General features: G+C 43.8%; 1 protein-coding gene across 3 annotated transcripts in view; it reads left to right on the forward strand.

Moving 5' to 3' along the window:
- Window positions 1-20,047, forward strand: part of LOC126095257 (poly(A) RNA polymerase gld-2 homolog A-like) — a 155,247-nt gene that overhangs the window by 37,636 nt on the left and 97,564 nt on the right. For all 3 annotated transcript variants that reach the window (XM_049910013.1, XM_049910012.1, XM_049910011.1), the window contains exons 4-5: window positions 9,782-10,310; window positions 13,977-14,078. In XM_049910013.1, the coding sequence (XP_049765970.1) occupies window positions 9,782-10,310; window positions 13,977-14,078 (631 nt within the window). The remainder of the gene's footprint in view (window positions 1-9,781; window positions 10,311-13,976; window positions 14,079-20,047) is intronic.

The following is a 20,047-nucleotide window of genomic DNA, read 5'->3' on the forward strand; positions in this document are numbered from 1 at the left end:
CACGGCACGTACCCCGCCATCGACCTTTCGATCTGCAACCGTAGCCTCTTACCGTCTGTCAAATGGAGTGTGCATGACGACCTGTGTGGTAGTGACCACTTTCCAGTCTTTCTGTAACTGCCACAGTGTCACTCTTCTGGGCGCCCTTGCAGATGGGCTATGAATAAGGCTGACTGGGACTTGTTTTCCTCCACTGCCGCTATTGACCCTGTTTCTCATGAAGCCATTGATACGGTGGTTCACTCAGTCACCACCAGCATCGTTACTGCCGCAGAATCTGCCATTCCCCGTTCTTGTGGGTCCCCTCGGCGGAGGACTGTGCCTTGGTGGTCGCCTGAGATCGCTGAAGCGATTAAAGATCGCCGGTGGAGACTCCAGTGTCACAAGCGACATGCCTCCATAGAACACCTCATCGCCTTCAAACGGCTGCGTGCGCGGGCCCGCCGCCTTATCCGCCAACGCAAGCAGGAGTGTGTCCATCATTGGCCTCCATGTCTCTCCATTGCAGGTCTAGGCCAAGATTAGATGCTATGGCTATAGGAACCCTGTCAGCGTCCCTGCGCTCTCACTGAATGGAGCAGTTTGTGCTGACTCCGACGTAATTGCCAACCACTTGGCAGAGCATTTTGCTCAGAGTTCCGCTTCTGTGAATTACCCACTGGCCTTCCGCTCCATTAAAGAGCGGATGGAACGTTGGAGCCTGTCATTTCGCGCCCACCATGCTGAATCCTACAATGTTCCATTCAGTGAGTGGGAATTTCACAGTGCCCTAGCTGCTTGCCCGGATACAGCTCCTGGGCCAGATTGCATCCACTGTCAGATGCTGAAACACCTTTCAGTGGACTGCCAGCAACGCCTCCTCGACCTTTACAACTGTATTTGGGTCGAGGGTGAGTTTCCGTCGCAATGGCGGGAAAGCATAGTTATCCCCATTTTGAAACCTGACAAGAACCCTTTGGAGGTGGACAGCTACCGCCCCATTAGCCTCACCAACGTTCTTTACAAGTTGCTTGAACGGATGGTGAGCCGGCAATTGAGTTGGGTACTCGAGTCTCGGGGCCTTCTGGCTCCGTCTCAGGATGGATTTCGTAAAGGCTGCTCTGCCGCCGACAATCTGGTAAGCCTGGAGTCAGCCATCCGTAAGCCTTTGCCTGCCGTCAGCACCTGGTCGCTGTCTTTTTCGACATGCTTAAGGCATACGATATGACATGGCGTCATCACATCCTCTCTACGCTTCATGGTTGGGGTCTTCTGGGTCCACTGCCAATTTTCGTCCAAAATTTTCTGTCGTATCGTATCTTCCGCGTGCAAGTCGTGGCCTCCCATAGTTCCTCCCCGAGTCCAGGAGAACGGGGTACCACAGGGGTCTGTCCTAAGTGTCTGCCTGTTTTTAATTGCAATAAACGGGCTCGCTGCAGCAGTGGGAATGTCTGTCTCAGGTTCTTTGTATACTGATGGCTTCTGCCTGTACTATAGCTCCATTGGCATTGCAGCTGCTGAACGTCAGCTGCAGGGCGCTATCCGCAAGGCGCAGTCTGGGGCTGTAGCACATGGTTTCCAGTTTTCGGCTGCCAAGACCTGCGTTATGCATTTCTGCCGGCGACGAACAGTTCACACTGAGCTGCGGCTTTATCTTGCCGGTGAACTTCTTGCTGTGGTGGAGACCCATCGTTTTTTGGGTGTGGTTTATGATGCCCGGTTGACTTGGCTCCCACATATTCGGCAGCTTAAACAGATGTGTTGGCGGCATCTTAATGCTCTGCGATGCTTGAGCCACACCAGCTGGGGTGCCGACCGCTCTACCCTCTTACGGCTTTACCAGGCGTTAATCCAGTCCCGTCTGGATTATCGGAGCCTGGCTTATTGTTCAGCATCCCCATATGCGTTGCGGGTGCTGGACCCAATCCTTCACAGTGGGATCCGACTTGCCACTGGTGCTTTCCGGACCACCCTTGTGGACAGCATACTTGTGGAGGCAGGTGTCCCTCCACTGCGGTTACGGCGCCAACGTGTACTGGCCGGTTATGATACACATGTTTGTAGCTTGCCCGGGCATCCTAATTATCTTCTCCTGTTCCCGCAGTCGGTCGTCCGTATCCCAGAACTTTGGCCCCGGTTGGGTTGTACGATCGCAGTCCGCGTCAGAGAGCTTCTCTCCAGGCTTGGGGTTTTCCCTCTTCCCCCCCTTTCCGGGCCCCTTCTGCATACACCCCCGTGGTGTGTGCCCTGCGCTTGCCTTCGGCTCGAATTGGCACAGGGCCCGATGGACCCAGTCCATCCGGAGGCCTTCCGTCGCCGCTTTTATTCCATCCTCGCCACGTATCAGGGCTCTGGTGTTTGTTTACACTGACGGTTTGATGGTTGCTGGTCGTGTTAGTTATGCTCTAACTTAGGGGACCATTCCGAACAACGTTCATTGCCGGCTGACTGCTGGTCGCCATCTTTCGTGCCCTAGAGTATATCCGCTCCTGCTCAGGTGAATCCTTAGCTATCTGTAGCTACTCCCTGAGCAGTTTAAGAGCTGTCGACCAGTGCTTCCCTCGCTCTCGTCTGGTGATGGCTGTCCAGGAGTCCCTGCATGCTCTTGCCCGTTGCAGCCGAACTGTGGTCTTTGTGGACCCCAGGCCATTATGCCTCACATAACCCGGCAATGAAAATGTTGACCACCTGGCGAAGAGGCCACCAGTAAACCATCTCTGGAGATTGGCCTCCCCACGAATGATTTGCGGGCAATCTTACACCTCAAAATTTTTGAACTGTGGGACACTGAATGGCGCAACCTGCCCATGCCAAACAAACTCCGTCCTATCAAGGAGACGATGACTGTGTGACGGTCATCCATGCGGGTCTCTCGCAAGGAGGCTGTTGTTCTCTGCCGGTTGCACATTGGGCACACTTGGCTGACGCACGGCCACTTATTGCACCGTGAGAACCCCCCCTGTCACTGCGGCTCTGTTTTGTATGTGGTCCACATTTTGTTGGAGTGTCTCCTTTTAGCTGTGCTCAGGTAGACGTTAGTGCTGCCTGATATGCTTTCTGCCCTTTTAACTGATGACTTAGCCATGGCGGACCTAGTTTTGCGTTTTATTCGGGCAGGGGGCTTTTATAACTTAATCTAAGTGTTTGTCATTTTTTTTTTTTTTGTTAACTCTGGCATTTAGCCTACGGTTTTAGACTGAGTTTTTAATATGTTTCTCTGTGGTTGGCTTTTCCTTTTTTCTCTATGGTCGGCCAACCACCGTCACACACTGTGTGATTTTAATTCGTTTTGTCTGGTCTTTGTCTCAGTTTCTCTTGTCCTGTGTCATCTGTCATCTTTTCCTTGTTTGTTTTTTTTATTCCTTGTGGGTGTTTTTAGTTTTTGGAAAAAGGGACTGATGACTGTAGCAGTCTGGTCCCTTTAATCTCACAAACCAACCAACCAACCAACATGGATGTACAGGTATGTGTCAGCAAAAAGGCACAATCGTCTGAAAGGAAACTACCTGAAGAGCAAAGACCAAAAAACATTCTACAAGTTCGATCACATGTGAAGGTTCTTCTCAATGTTTTCTTTGATTACAGTGAGATAGTGCATCATGAGTTCCTGCCTTATGGTTGTACAGTCAGTAAGGAATACTACCTGGAAGTTATGCACTGTTTGCATGAAGCAGTCCAAAGGAAATGACCAGAAGTGTGGCAAAGCAACTCGGGGAAATCGCATCACGATATGCTCCCACTCACACTTCAATGCTTGTTCATGATTTTTTGGCAGAAAACAAAGCTGTTAACGTTGTCTCAACTGCTATATTCGGTGGACATGGCACTCTGACTTCTTTCTGTTCCCGAGGCTGAAGAGATCTAGGAAAGGATGTCATTGTGTTACCTTAGATGAGATAAAAACAGAATCACTGAAGGACATGAAGCCCATAGCGAAAAGTGAGTTCCAGACGTCTTCCAAGATTGGAAAAAGTGCTGACACAAGTGTATTATATCCAGAGGGTTACTTTGAAGGGGACATAGTTGATGTTGATGAATAAGTAAAGATTTTTTTAAAGAAAATGTAAGCCCATTTTACTGTTTGATCACACTTCATATATCAGGGGAAAAAAATTGCAGTTAGGAATGGTGTAAGAACAAATAGGATAGTCCCACATTGCTGTGTTACATACTTGTTCACCAGACTTGGGGGTACACATTAAAAGGAGAAATATTCTTAGGTTTTTATTATACTGACCCACTGTCACTTTCAGTGGATTCTTTAATTTTGTTACATATTTAATTTGTTGTAATATAAATGTTTCTTTAAACCATTCCTGGTTAATCGTGATGAATCTGTAGTTTACCTTTCTTGTGTAAGGCAAATTCTAGTTGACTCAAAATTAAACTTCGACTGTGTGAAACATACATGTAATTATACTCAAAAGAATCATATATAATAGCATTATATATAAATAACGCTTTAGAAAGTCCGGATTATTCTTAGGTAACTTAAGTTTACAGTCGGACTTATCCATTACATATGCTGTATATAAATATTTTCTTGTACATAAAAACACTGTGTGCCAGTTCAGTTTCTGATAATGCCATCATTATATAGTCTTTTGATTTTACTTATTGAATCTATTATGCCTTAAACTTAATCAGTTTGATGTTATGGTACTCATTCATTTTAAAGAAGGGAACTTGTAATAATCTTCTTTTTCTTTTTACATACGATTAAAAATAGAGGATAAAAGTATTTCCTATATGGGATACTCCTGTGTGACCACAAGGAAATTACTTTTCCCTTCTGACTATAAATTCAGTTTAGTAGCATATTGGAAATAGGGATCTTATGTACACACTTAAGATTTTGTATTAAACTTTCTGAGCTCCTTGCAGGGTCATTGGTTTCTAACATTGTGTGTAATGAATATTGTACTATGATGTAACCCCTCTTGCAAACCCAATAAAAAAGTAAACATATAATTCTGTAAGTTACCCTCAAAAATTTTTATCATACAAAGAATTAATTGTGATGTGACTGAAGATGATGATGTGTTGCAGTATCCTAAAAGTTTTCCTGTAAAATAAACTTGAGGTTAATTGTGTGGAAAGGAAAATTCTCTCAAGGAAACTACAAAATTGTGAGACAGAATTGCTGGCCAGTACCTATGTTGAGGAGCAACACCAGTACTGACAATACACATGTATGTAAGGGAGAGTGGGAAGGAGGAGGGGTGCGGGGGTGGGAGAGAGAGAGAGAGAGAGAGAGAGAGAGAGAGAGAGAGAGAGAGGGGGGGGGGGGAGGGGGATATTAAATAGGGAGGACCCATAACACCTGTTGCAGGTCCCTTTCATCCTGAGATCTGAGTTACCTGCCCTTCGCTTGTAACCTTCTCCAAACAGTCCTTCTCTTCAAGAAAGCAACTGTTAGTACAAAAGCTAGGATGGTGTCGTCGTACACTCATGAAATGGTTGTACAGGGAAATTCCCACTTCATCGCTACCTTGGAGTGCTGTGTCCCATCGCTCATGCACTGACTATGACACTATATTCAAACTCACTTAAATCTTGATAACCTGCCATTGTAGTAGCTGTATCTGATCTAACAACTGCGCCAGGCACGTGTTGTGTTATATAGGCATTGCCGATCGCAGCACCATATTCTGCCTGTTTACATGTGCCTGTATTTGAATACACATTCCTATACCAGTTTCTTTGGTACTTCAATGCGTGTGTGTGTGTGTGTGTGTGTGTGTGTGTGTGTGTGTAGATCATGGTTGGCTCCTGCAGCTATGTACAGCAGCAAGTTCCATATCTGTCCTGCTAGAGTATGGAATACAAATATGGAGGTAATAAAAACAGAAAAATCTGTTTTACTCTTAACTTTGATTACGACTAACAAAATTCTTAACAGAAGCTAAATTTGACCATTACAGTCTTTTGCAGCTGTGCTTTGGTTTTCTGGAAATTAGGCCTGTGTGTAAGGTACATTTTTGTGACTGACCTCTCATTTGCTACTGTAGGAGAGGTCCTCAGAGACAATGGAAATGTAGGTAGTTGATTTTCCAACGTAAAATACTTTCAGAAGTGGTTCAATGTACACTTCACTTGCTCAGCTAACAAACTACAGAACTATTTATTTAAAAAATGGCATTATATCCACCAATTAAATATTTTATTGGTTACCACTACCTAGTTTTGAGTGTAACTAGTGAATCTGATGAAGAATTTTTAGAAAATTCCATTAGCTTGAGATTCAATGCATATATAAATTTGTGCATGTCAGCTCAGCTTCATTTTGTGTTTTTATGTTTGGTATGTATGCATTGGTCTTATGACAATTTAGTGATTCACTTTTGACAATATTATGAAAAAGATAGTGATATTCCCCATGTAGAGGAGATGTTGAGTGCAGACAGACACAATGAAAAGACTTGTACATGTGAACTTTCGGCCAAAAGGCCATCTTCTTATGTAGAAAACACACACACCTCCACAAATTCACACAAGACTACTGTCTCTGGCCACTAAGACGGATTGGGAACACTTGCACCTGATGGGAAAAGCAATGTGGGTGGTGGGGGTAAAGTGGAGACTGGAGCAGTGAGGGGGAGGGGTAGCAGGTTAGGAGTGGTGGACGATACAGTGCTGCTTGTGGGAGCATGCAAGGACATGGTGGGTGTGGGGTAGGACTGCTAGGTGCAGTGAGGGAGTTTGAGGGGGTTAGGGAGTGGAGAAGGAGAGAAGTAGAGGAGGGGGGGAAAGGAAGAACTAGTGGGTGTATTGGTGGAATAGAAGGCCATGTAGTGCTGGGGTAGGGACAGGGAAGGGGACAGGGAAGGGGACAGGAGGGTGAAGGACAGGGATTAACGAAGTTGACGCCAGGGGGATTATGGGAACGTAAGATAACATTGCAGGGAGCGTTCTCACATGTGTAGTTCAGAAAAGCTGGTGTTGCTAGGGTGGGTCTATATAGCACAGGCTGTGAAGCAGTCATTGAAGTGAAGCACATTGTGTTGGGCAGCATTTACAGCAACTGGATGGTCCGGCTTGTCAGTGGCCATTGTGGTTAGCACACTGGACTCGCATTCGGGAGGATGACGGTTCAATCCCGCGTCCGGCCATCCTGATTTAGGTTTTCCGTGATTTCCCTAAATCGCTCCAGGCAAATGCCGGGATGGTTCCTTTGAAAGGGCACGGCCGACTTCCTTCCCCGCCCTTCCCTAATCCGATGAGACCGATGACCTCGCTGTTTGGTCTCTTCCCCCAAACAATCCAATCCAATCCAATCAGTGGCCATTCATGTGGACAGATACCTTGTTGATTGTCATGCTGGTGTAGAATGCAGCGTGGTGATCGCAGCATAGTTTGTGATCGCAGTATAGTTTGTAGGTCACATGGCTGCTATCACAGGTAGCCCTGCCTTGATGGGATGGATGAGGCTTGTGAATGGACTTAGGCCGAAGATGTTAGTCCACAAGAGCAGAGAAGCTATCAGTGGAAGCACAGTCACTGACCACAATGGGGTGTCTTGGGTGATTGGGTTTATGGACCTTAGGAAAGATGTAGAAGGCAGGGGTGTGGGGAGTGGTAGGGATTAGGAGAGGAGTGGTAGGGATTAGGAGAGAGATGCTCAGGAGAGAGGTTCTGAGATAGGCATAAGGAGTTGAGGAGAGGCTGGAGATCCTTTTGTATTTCTGGAATGGGGTCAGTGTGGCAGGGTTTGTAGGTGGATGAATATGACAACTATCTAGGGTCCCTCTGTCTGGTAATCCTTGCGATTCAAGTTTATTGTGATTGTTTCTGTGAATGTTAGATTAGCTTGCATGCTGAGTGATTTAATGGATGATGGTGAGGTAAGGTTCGAGGTTACAAAGTTCTGGAATGTTAATAGTGGTGATTTGGGGGAAGTGGGGGTGGATTATGGTTGGGTGGAGGAGTGAACTAAGTCGGGCAGGATTCAACATAGGCTTTTGGTTGAGTCTGATTGGTAGGGTTGGTGGCGAAAAGGTTTCAACTGTAGGAACTGGGTGAAGGAGAGGTGGTCTCTAACAAATCCACTGTGATTGAATTTGGGAGTGGAGCTAAAGGTAAGGCCTTTGGAAGCGAATGATACTTCTGTGGGACTAAGGCTTTTGGAGGAAAGGTCCATGACTGTGTTGTGGGTCTGTTTATGTTCTGGATTCTGAATGGTTGTGGGAAGGAGTTTCTGAGGGTATGGTAAATGTAGTAGGTCTACATGGAAGGATTTGTCAGCTAAAAGGGGATCTGAGTGAGGGTTGGAGGCTGTTGTCGAGGTTGTGGATGGTGGTAGTCCATGACAGGAGTTGGAGGTGAAAAGGTTGGAGAGTTTCTTGAGATTGCATTGTTCATGCTTCTATAGTTCCTGGAGGGCAAGACTTTCGTTGTGAATGATGGGATACAAGAATTTGGTGGGACTGAAGAGCAGGAGACTTTTACAGATGGAGAGAAGGTATTGTAAGGACGTTTGGGCCTAATTTACATGGTTTTGCAGGACTTTTTTGCTGAGGGCTATGGACTGGTGGAATTTGAACAGATGGAGGTCATTCTGGAAGGAGAGGTTGTAACAAGAGGTGGGTAATTTGATGGTAACACAATTTGGGTGGATTTCATGAGCCAGGCGACGACGCAGGAACAGTATTTGGGACTGGGTTCTGGCTTGGTATAAGGAAACTGCAGCATTTGTGCAGATGGAAGGAGCAAGAATTTATGGTGGGCAATAAAACACACAAAAATACATGTGAAAAATCTCCTAAAATATGCAAAATGTATAAAAATATGCAGGAAAAATCACTGAAGGAATGGAATGGGTGAAGTATGGGGAAAAAAGGTGAAATCTGAGGGAATAGGCCTGATAGTGAGAGGCTAAAATGAACTGAAACTCATGCGAAAACACTATGAGCCAAAGAGAAAAATAAATAATAAAAGTGATGATAATGTGGGGTTTATATTGTTGGTTGGGTATGTATGAAGAGGGGGGGGGGGGGGGGGAGGACTGGATTAGGTGAGGTTAGTATGTGCAAATGAGAATAAGAGAAAAAAGGGGGGGATGGTAATTCGAGGTTCAACAAGTTCATGTGGCACAGGAATATACAGAAAATAACATACGAAAATATGCGAGAGCGAGGCAGGAAGTGTGATAAAGTTGGAGTCTAGGATTATAACCACTGAGCTCTGATGATAACCAACAAGCTGTTTGTCTGCATGAATGGCCACTGACAAATTGTGGCCAAGAAATAGCTGGACCACTCGGTTGCTGAGCAGGCTGCCCAACACAATGTGCTTCACATCAATGACTTCTTCACAGCCTGTGCCATCTGGATCATCCCTAACAGCTTTTCTGAATTGTGCAGGTGGGAACTCTCACTGTGATATATCCTATGTTCTTGTAACGCTCCCTGGCCTCAACCCTTTTCCCTCTCCTACCACAGCGCAACAGAACCTTCTATTCCGCCAGTGCATCCACTAGTCTCTCTTCCCCTCACTCCCCACCCCTCCTCTACTTCCCTTCCCCTCTCCCCACCTGTCCACCTCTTCCCCACCCCCTTCAAGCTTCACGACTGTAACTAGCAGGCCTACTCAGTCTCCACTACTTCAATTCATGCTCTCACAAGCAGCATTACACCCTCCCAAAGAAGTTATGTTCCTTATAAATATGTTTAATATTGCATTTTTAGGCAATGAAATTACTCTCATGGATTTTACATATTGGCATGTTCATTGATATTGCAATTGTTTAAAAGTAGTAGGTATTTGTTTTAATATTAAATATGCGTTTTTGTATGTAATTTAGGAGGCTACATGATGTGCATGGTGGTGGCTGCTCTTCTGGACAGCCACAACAAACATTTTATCAACAGCAGAAGCACCAGCATCACCCTCACCACTATCACCTTCACAGTCACCACCAACATCAGCAACACCAGCCACCATATTACCGCAGTGGGAACAGTGGCAGTTACCAAAATAAGCGGCATTATAACAACAGTGGCAGCAGCAACAGTAACCACCAGAGGCAACAGTATACTCAGGCACTGCCTTTGCGGCACCCCATGCAGCAGCAGCAGCAGCAGCAGCAGCAGCAGCAACAACAACAACAACAGCAGCAGCAGCAGCAACACCACCAGCAGCAGCAGCAGCAACAGCAATTGCAGCAGTCACAGAGGCAGTCACGTAGGCGCTTTTTTCTGCCTTTTCACTCTGGTGGATGTGGGCCACCTGTCTTTACAGCACCTGATCATTTCCTCGCACATGCACATCTCATGCAGGTTGCTGCCTCACCACCTCCTCCCCGACTTACAAATGGTTCTCAGTGGGATAAGGTATTAATGGTTTTTTTCTGCAGTAGAGTTGTAGAAGTAGATTGGAATCACAATATTTCTTGAACGTTATGGCCAGTGGTATGGTGCGTTACTTAATAGTATATTAAACAAGTATTATTGGTTTAATACACACAATTTGGTTTAAGACTTCAGTGTCTTTTGCCTAGTAAACAGATTTCTGTTTATAGTTTCAGTTTTATTGGCTCCTGTATTTAATATACTATTATTGGATAAACATTCAGCTGTATTATTGATGGTGTTGCACATGATCGATTTTGAAATTATACATTTCATTTTCAGACATGTTTGTGGCAGTTCAGCTCATCTAGAATATTGAAGTACATATTATGTAATATAAATTGTAACCACCATGTAATTCTGCTGTAAGCATAAAATATGCCAATTTTTGCGTGTACCCAGTATGAAGAACAGACATACAGCAACAGATGTTTTATGTCGGCTCATCGTGTGTAACTCAATATATGATCTTCATAGTGGATACACCAAGGAATATCCATATTTTCTGCATACTGCGCTGCTTATTTATGTTGTTTGTTTTGAACCACTTTAAGTGCTCCATTTTGGAACTGGACACACACACACACACACACACACACACACACCTTAAGATGAAGTTGTTTAGTTTCAAAATCGATCATAAATACCATCAATAAAGCAGGTGCATGGATTATTCAACAATATTATATTAATGGAATATATGAAATAATGAGAAGTCAATACAGCTACACCTTGCTTTCCTTGACCTTGAAAAGGCATTTGACAGAGGTGCACGTGAGTTGATTTGGCTTGCTCTACGATGGAGTACCTGGAGAACTAGTAAGTTGAGTAAGACTGCTCTACCATGACCCTAACACACACACACACACACACACACACACACACACACACACACACACACACACACCTATCTCTCCTTCATCACAGTATTGGATATGGTCACAGAAGATTTGCAGAAAACTGCACCCTCTTCGTTACTGTTTGTTTATGATGTGTTATTAGCCTTTGAAACTAAAACTGACGTGCAGTGTCAAGTGCAAGCCCGGAAGAAATGCCTAACGGTAGTAGCTCTACTGGCTACTATCAGAATCAGTGGTGTTGACCTCCTAACAATAGTGACTTTTTAAGTACCGAGGCTTGTCAAGTGCAAGCCTGGAAGAAATACCTAACGGTAGTAGCTCTACTGGCTACTATCAGAATCAGTGGTGTTGACCTCCTAACAATAGTGACTTTTAAGTACCGAGGCTTGACAATTGCTGGTGATGGAAATCTCGGTGCAGGAATCTCTAACCACCTGAGCAGCAGTGCCTCAAATGGCGTTCTGTGACTGGTTTACTTGTGACCAGAAGATTCCAAACAGGATCAAGTTGAAAGTATACCAATCAGTAATCTGTTCAGTTGCACTGCGTGGTGCTGAATACTGGCCTTCAACAAAAGAAGTCATGGGAACTAAGATGCTCAGGTGGACATCTGGAATAACACTGCATGATCATATCACAAATTATGAAGTTCATAAATTATGTGGAGTAGCACCAATAGCAGACAAGATTAGGAAAATATGTCTATGATGGTATGGGCATGTTCTCAGAACAGATGCAACAGTTCCAAGGACTGGTTTTAGTTTGAGATTAAATGATAAATGGCCAGTAGGACAATCTAGGGAATGATGAATTTTTCCACTCTGCACGATGATCTCAAGATCTCCTGCATGCACCCTGATTGGCCACAATATCGGATAAAATTGTGACAGAGAGCCAAAACAGTGGGCCCTGCCAGCATGCTTGTCAAACACCAATGAAAGAGGAGGATGATGTCACTGATTGCATTTGCAGCAAAAGATTTGGATATAAGATTTCAACTTGAAAGGTATCCCCATGTAATTTTAATACACAGTCAAGCTGCGTATGAACTAGTGACATGTCCAGCTTCATATGGGAAGCACTAACTGTCTGTGGCATGACGAATTATGTGGCATGGTGGTAATAAATTACATACGCAAACTTTTCTCGTGAATCAGTCTGTCTTAGTGAGAACCTTATCAAATCCTATATTACTGCCTCAGATTAGCCTTCACATACAGACAGAAAAAAATGCTGTGGGAGGACTTCAATTTATAGTATAGGGTTATTCTAAATGATGGACCCATTTTGAAAACTTTGTATTTATTCAAGTACAAATCCAAAATGAAGCAGCTTTATACCAATGAAATTAACCAATGAAAAGAGGAAGTTTCAAAAATTTTTCATAATGTTTGATATCAGTTTAATAAATTTAATAATTTGTAATTAATTAGTTTTTAATAATCGGTTAATAATTATAAATGTGATGAATGTTATAAAAGTTCAGTGTGGTACGAAATGCCCGCTACACTGCAATTTGTGAGTGATTTTTTGCGAACTCAAGAATACAGAACACCTTGTGCTCCACAGTCACCGTCTCATTCATGACTGACAGTGAAACAGAATGAAGGCCCTATTGCTGTGCAAACTCTACTGGCTGCTTCTTAAACCATCACCGCCCACCAGCCATCACCCGCCAATCAGTTTGAAACTACTTCTTTTCATTGGTATAAAGCTTGTTCATTTTGGATTTGTACTTGAATACATATGGATTTTTGAGAGTGGGTCAATCATTTAGAATAATCCTGTATGTATATATGCACACTACTTTGCAGTTCATCATATAAGTTTTTTGACAGATATTGTAGAGTGTAGTAAATTATATGAGTAGTATGGTGTTCCATTAAGTTCAATGCTACACAGTATGTGGAGCCACAGTAGAGAAGAAATCTCCAGAAGTTTTAGATTATCAGTTAACACATGTACTGAAAGTGATCAAGTGAAAATATGGTGGCAAAAAAGTGTTGGCAAACGTAGCTTTTGTCTGTGAGACTTCCTGTACATTCAGATAAACTTAGATTCTGTGCATGGCATAGATCTTCATTTGTCGGAATTTTGTAGGAGATGTTAGTAACATCATGCCAATTTTTTTAGACAAAATATACATTTATAGCTAGATAATTTCTGTATTTGAATATAGGCTCAGTAACTCATTTCATGATAACTACTAATTTTTCATGTTTTTTGTGTGTTGAATCTGTTGTACTGTTACGTGAATGGGAATTGTCATTGTGACACAGCTGGATATTAAGCAGAATTGTTATGGACTTGACATTGCAGAAATGACCTATGAACAAAGACCATTGAAAAATGTATGGCAGAGTGCAGTTGAAGCAGTTGTGTGATGGTACTTAACAACTAAGTTCTAGAGCACTCAGGGCACTTTCTAATATTGGGCATATAATTTTGTAGGAATAAGTAGAAATGAATACAGACTTTTCTGTTGTAGTAAAATCTCACAATTTAAAAGCCAATATCTGTGAGTGATAAGAAGAAATGATTAGAAATTCATCTGCTCATAAAATAGCTTTCTCAGCCATTAATACACAAAGATACTTCGTGAAAAAAATATTGAGTTTTAAATACTACATAGACGGAAATGTCTAGTCTTATTTGTGGGAGCATTCCACTTTTTCCAATCAAGTGTAAGTGTTTAAAGTTTAACCATATTGTTTTGATTCTGTCATTTTAAATCATTCATCTGATAGTTCAGTGGATTTAAGATGCCGCAATATTTCAAATTTTTCAGCTGTCACAAGACATTTGGGAGAAGTTCATTGAAAATCAACAGACCGAGGAGACTTACAAAAAGAAGATGCTTCTTTGGAAACATCTTTATATCTTCATTAAGGTAATTGTTAATATCCATTCGTAATTGTTAATATCTGTTCACATATTTCTTGAATGTGTGTTGTAATATATGAGAAAACATCAAATATATAATTTTTTATTTTAACATCATTAGCTTGGCAGTGACACTGACCTGCCAGTCATGTGTCTACAGAAACTGATTTACATATAGATATTAACTGTTTCTGCAGTAGAGATCAATAAAGAACAAGTACATTATGAAAGATAAGTCACTGTGTAAAACTTATAAGAAGCATTTTGTTGGGAGACTACTGCTTGTTAATGCCTCCTATTTCTGTATAGAACTGTACTTTTGGATAGATGTGAAATAATGGAAATTGATGTACTGAGGGTATCCAGAAACTAGATTTCTCATGCACCATCTATTCATTGAGAAAGGTGAGTGCACATTTGCAAGGGATGCAGGGGGTGGCTATCCCGAGAGAAATTTTGCATTTATGATGGCACATGGATTTGTTGTTGTAGTGACTGGAAATGGTGGATGTGGCTCTTTTAGGTGCCAGCTGTGAAATAAAACCATTGATAAAGTAACAAGTAACTGTGCATCAGTTGATATTTGTTGTTAGATTAATGTAGTTTATTGGTTGGATGTCCTGACCAAGCAAATATAATATTGTTAGTGCAGCCAGATTTCCAAAGTTTTTAAAGTGTCCATACATCACATTTTCTACAGGCATTACTGTGAGAGGTGTTAGCTATCCATCCAGTACTGCTGTTCTTGATCTCACTGATTTCTGTCTTTTCTTCTGCTTCGAGCAAGTCTTGTTTGGACAAAATTTTTGGTTGCAAGAAGTTGCAGTGGCTGAAACACAGCAGTTATAATGTCAGGTGACAGATTTCAACACAACGGGAATACCAAACATGCTGCCTTGCTATGACAAAAATAATAAAATCTCGTTTCATGTGTAGAAGTAGCTCATTGCTTGATGTATGTTTCCTGATAAATGTTTTCTTTCTTTTTACAGCTATAGGGAAATTTTTGTTGGGGGTAACCCATGTTATTGTATGGGTTTTGTATATGTATGTAAGTAAAATCATTAATAAAATGTTAAAAAACTATTGAACATCTTGGGTAGATATGTTGTACACGATTCTGATTTGATCTTTTTGAAGCCCACACAAAATAGATATTGGTTTGGAGAACAGAATATGATGATAATATTTGTATTGAAAGTTATTTCCAGCTCAAACAATATTATACTGTTACTCTGAAATTGGATTGCAGTCACATACAGGAAAAACAGTGTTATAGCCATTTTTATGGGATTCTGTTAATAGTTCCTCTCCAAACAAAATGGAAAAAGTTACTTTAATGTGTACCATTTATACTAGAGATGCATTATCGAATCCATCGCATTCTGGGTTACACAGTTCACACATATAATCTATCCAGTCTTCCAAATTCATATATGAACATACGATATAAATTGCCACTACTGTCACTATTATTATTATTATTATTATTATTATTATTATTATTATTATTACAGAGGGTTCTTTCTTGAAGTAATTCTTAAAAACACCTTTAAGTTGTACTACAAAGCTTTTTATAGAACGAAAATAATATGTTATTGATAGTATAATATAAACGGATAGATCAGGAATCTCCTCACCAAGCGGCAGCAGGGGATCACACACATAAAAGGATTTAATTTTTACAAGCTTTCGAAACCAGTGACTCCTTTTTCTGGCAGAAGAGTTAAAGGAGAAGGAAGAGGGGTTAAGGAAAAGGACTGGAGAGGTTTAGGGAAAGGGGTACAGTTCCGAAAAGTTACCCAGAACCACAGGTTATGGGAGACTTACCGGACGGGATAAGAAGGAAAGACTGATTGTTGGGGACTGCACTGGAGGAGATTTGAAAACCTGAGAGCTTAAAGGTGGAAGACAGGATAATATGCAAGACAGAGATTACTACTAAAACATCATGCATGAGTTAATAATAGTGAAAAGATAACTGCATTGTACCTAACAGAGGTGGGACAGGAGATGGCCAAAAATAGAAAAGTTAGAAAATTAAAGATATACAAAATGAAAATGGAGTAAAGAAAGGAGTAGTTACTGGGAATAAGTGCTGAGACCGAAGGAATTAACGTAAATTAAGGCCAGGTGGATGGTGAGAACCAAGGACATGTTGTAGTGCTAGTTCCCACCTGCTGAGTTCTGAGAAACTGGTGTCTGGGGGAAGAATCCAAATGGCACGTGTGGTGAAACAGGCACTGAGGTCATGACTGTCATGTTGTAGAGCAAGCTCTGCAACAGGATATTTTGTGTTGCCTGTATACACCCTCTGCCTACGCCCATTCATCTTGACTGATAACTGGGTGGTAATCATGCCAATGTAAAAGGCCAAACAGTGTTTGTATAACAGCTGGTATATGATGTGTCCCTTCATAGGTGGCTCTCTCTTTGATAGTATGTGTTTTGCCAGTTACAAGGCTGGAATGGGTGGTGATAGGAGGGTGCATAGGGCAAGTCTTACAGTGAGGATGGTCACAGGGGTAGGAGCTGTAGGGTAGGGAGCTGGGTGCAGGAGGAGCATAGGGTCTGACAAGGGTATCGTGGAGATTGGGAGGGCGATGAAAAGCTATTCTAGGTCTGGTGGGCAAAATCTCAGACAGAAAAGATCTCATTTTAGGGCATGATTTTAGGAAGACATGGCCTTGTTAAAGTAGCTGATTCATACGTTCAAGGTGACGATAATACTGGGTGACAAGTGGTATGCTCTGAAGTTGTGTTTTGGAGGGATCAATAGTACCAGGATTTGATGTGATGGCCTGGGAAATCTGCTTTTTACTAGGCTGTTGGGATAATTATGTCCATGAAGGCTGAAGTGAGAGTGATGTTGTATAGCTGTAAGGAGTTTGCAGCTGATCAGATACGTTTGCCTCGAATGCCAAGGCTGTATGGCAGGGAACGTTTGACATGGAAAGGATGACATCTGTCAAAATGTAAATACTGTTGTTTGTTAATAGATTTGATGGGGACGGAAGTGTATAGATGGTCTTCGGTGAGGATGAGATCAACATAAAGGAAAGCGGTATGGGATTTGGAATAGGATCGTGTGAAATCTAATTGGGAGAAGGTATTTAGAGATTCCAGGAATTTTAACAGGTCAGCTTCACCATGAGTGTGTACAGCAAAGGTGTCATCAGTGTATCTAAACCAAACCAAGGGCTGAAGGCTTACCCAGAAAAGGCCCCTCCAAGTGACCCATGGAAAGGTTGGCATGGGAAGGAGTCATCCTGGTTCCCATGGCTGTACCCCTGATCTGTTTGTTTGTCTGCCCCTCAGAGGTGAAATAAATGTTGGTAAGTATAAAGTTAATTAAGGGGAGCAAGAAGGATGTAATAGGCTTGTAAGCAGATGGGCACTGACTGAGGAAATGTTCAGGAGCAGACTGATCATGTATGTGGGGAGTTTTGGTATAGAGAGAGATGGCATCAATGGTGACAAGCAAGGTGTCTGATGGGAGTGGGATGGGCACGGATTTCAGACGCTCTAGAAAATTGTTGGTATCTTTAATAGGAGGATTGCAGATGTTGATCAACTAAGGCAGATATATGTTCAGTGGGGGCTTTAAAGCCAGCAACTACAGGACAGCCAGGGTGATTGGGTTTATGGATCTTACCGAAAAGGTAAAAGGTGGGGTGCGTGGTTTGGGTGGAGTAAGAAGTTCTATGGACTGAGGTGTAAGTCCTCGTGAAGGGCTGAGGTTTTTGAGGGACTGCAGGTCAGTTTGAATCACAGGAATGGGATCTTGATGGCAGATCCTGTAAGTAGAGTGTAAGACAGCTGGCATAGACGTTCACTAACACGCTCCTGTTGGTCAAGTACCACAGGGTAGCTCCTTTGTCTGCCGGGAGGATAATGGAGTCATCAGTTCATAGAGAATGTAGAGCCTGCAGTTCTGCAGAGGACAGGTAGGGTCATGTTCTAGGGACCTGGGGAAAGGTGAAGCAATGCTGGATGTGAGGCATTCTTGGAAGGCTTTGATGGCATGATTTTGAGCCAGTGGTGATGGATCAAGATGGGATCATGGTCGGAACTGTTCAAGGCAGCATTCATTGTTAGGTTTGCTGTTGGAAAGATTTTGGGATTGGGTTGCAAAGTGATATCTCCAGTTGACATTGGGGGGGGGGGGGGGGTGTATGCTTTGGATGAGAGGTTGAGAACACTGTACTGTTGTGACTGGTTCTTGTGATTATGAGTTGTTATAGGTCTGGGAGGCAGTGGTGAAGGCTGTGGGATGTTAAGGAGGTAGGCCAAGCATGGTTTGTAGGAGAGGTGCGGTGGATGATGATGTGGCTGTTTGGGGAGCTGCAGTGGGGCAGGAAGGGAAACACCACTGTTGAGGTAGTGTAGGAAAGGAAGGATAGTTTTCTGAGGTGAAGTCTGGCATGTTGTCACATCCTGAAGTTGGCTTGGCGGATGATGTCATCCATGGAAACATGAGGGGCATATAACTGGAGGATTTTGTAGGAGGAGAGAAGTCTAGTGGAGTGGAAAAATAGCAGATGAGACGTATAGTTCAGAGATTAGTTGGGTAAGTCCCAGAGATTGCTTTATTTGAAACTTAAAAAGAGACTGGTGTAGAGCTGGATTACATCCAGAGACAGAGACTTTCAATGTTAGGCCTTTGTCAGTAACTCCAAGGGACAAGCAGGTTTCAAGAAACAGAATGTTGGACCTCAATTTCAATAGTGCAGATGCGGATAACTGACAACACGTGACCACAGCGCTCTTAGCAATTGCGCAAGAACTGTTTCCTGTCGGTTACCAACACCTTTACAATCGATATCAGAAGTATGTTATAGCTGACAGTGATTACTTTTAAATGCCAGCAAAGATATTTTTATGTGAACATTGTTTTCTTTATGTTCTGAGACTGTTCACCGAACTTTTCAGATGCTCCCTGTAACTAACAGTGATTTTTACTTAAAGGATTTTTTATTTAGCGTGGACAATATAGCTCTAAAAATACGATTGTGTGTAATGAGTATCACACAGTGAAGAACATTTTAGATTGATCTGAAGATGGCTCAGTCATAAGCCAAAACTGCTAATCAGTAAAGAACATTTGTGATCTTGATGCAGGATTTTTATCGCACATGTATTCCAATAATGAGCTGTTTAATTTCTACTTCAGAAAGAGATGTCATTGCTTTTGATTCTGTAAGGGTATAATGCAGATTACCATATTTGTTTGTCTTCTACCTGTCACATGCCCTCTATGCAGACCTTATCGTTGGAAGTGTAGGTGGCACAGTTAGTTATATATTACATAGCTTGCAGTTATTATTTTCAGGTCTACACATTTCTTACCAAATCCCTCTCCCCGTCTCCCCCCTCTGCCCCGTCTCCCCCCTCTGCCCCGTCTCCCCCCTCTGCCCCGTCTCCCCCCTCTGCCCCGTCTCCCCCCTCTGCCCCGTCTCCCCCCTCTGCCCCGTCTCCCCCCTCTGCCCCGTCTCCCCCCTCTGCCCCGTCTCCCCCCTCTGCCCCGTCTCCCCCCTCTGCCCCGTCTCCCCCCTCTGCCCCGTCTCCCCCCTCTGCCCCGTCTCCCCCCTCTGCCCCGTCTCCCCCCTCTGCCCCGTCTCCCCCCTCTGCCCCGTCTCCCCCCGTCTCCCCCCGTCTCCCCCCGTCTCCCCCCGTCTCCCCCCGTCTCCCCCCGTCTCCCCCCGTCTCCCCCCGTCTCCCCCCGTCTCCCCCCGTCTCCCCCCGTCTCCCCCCGTCTCCCCCCGTCTCCCCCCGTCTCCCCCCGTCTCCCCCCGTCTCCCCCCGTCTCCCCCCGTCTCCCCCCGTCTCCCCCCGTCTCCCCCCGTCTCCCCCCCGTCTCCCCCCCGTCTCCCCCCCGTCTCCCCCCCGTCTCCCCCCCCGTCTCCCCCCCGTCTCCCCCCCCCCGTCTCCCCCCCGTCTCCCCCCGTCTCCCCCCCCGTCTCCCCCCCGTCTCCC

The sequence above is a fragment of the Schistocerca cancellata genome, chromosome 8, assembly GCF_023864275.1.
Source record: "Schistocerca cancellata isolate TAMUIC-IGC-003103 chromosome 8, iqSchCanc2.1, whole genome shotgun sequence".
Taxonomy (NCBI): Eukaryota; Metazoa; Arthropoda; class Insecta; order Orthoptera; family Acrididae; genus Schistocerca; species Schistocerca cancellata.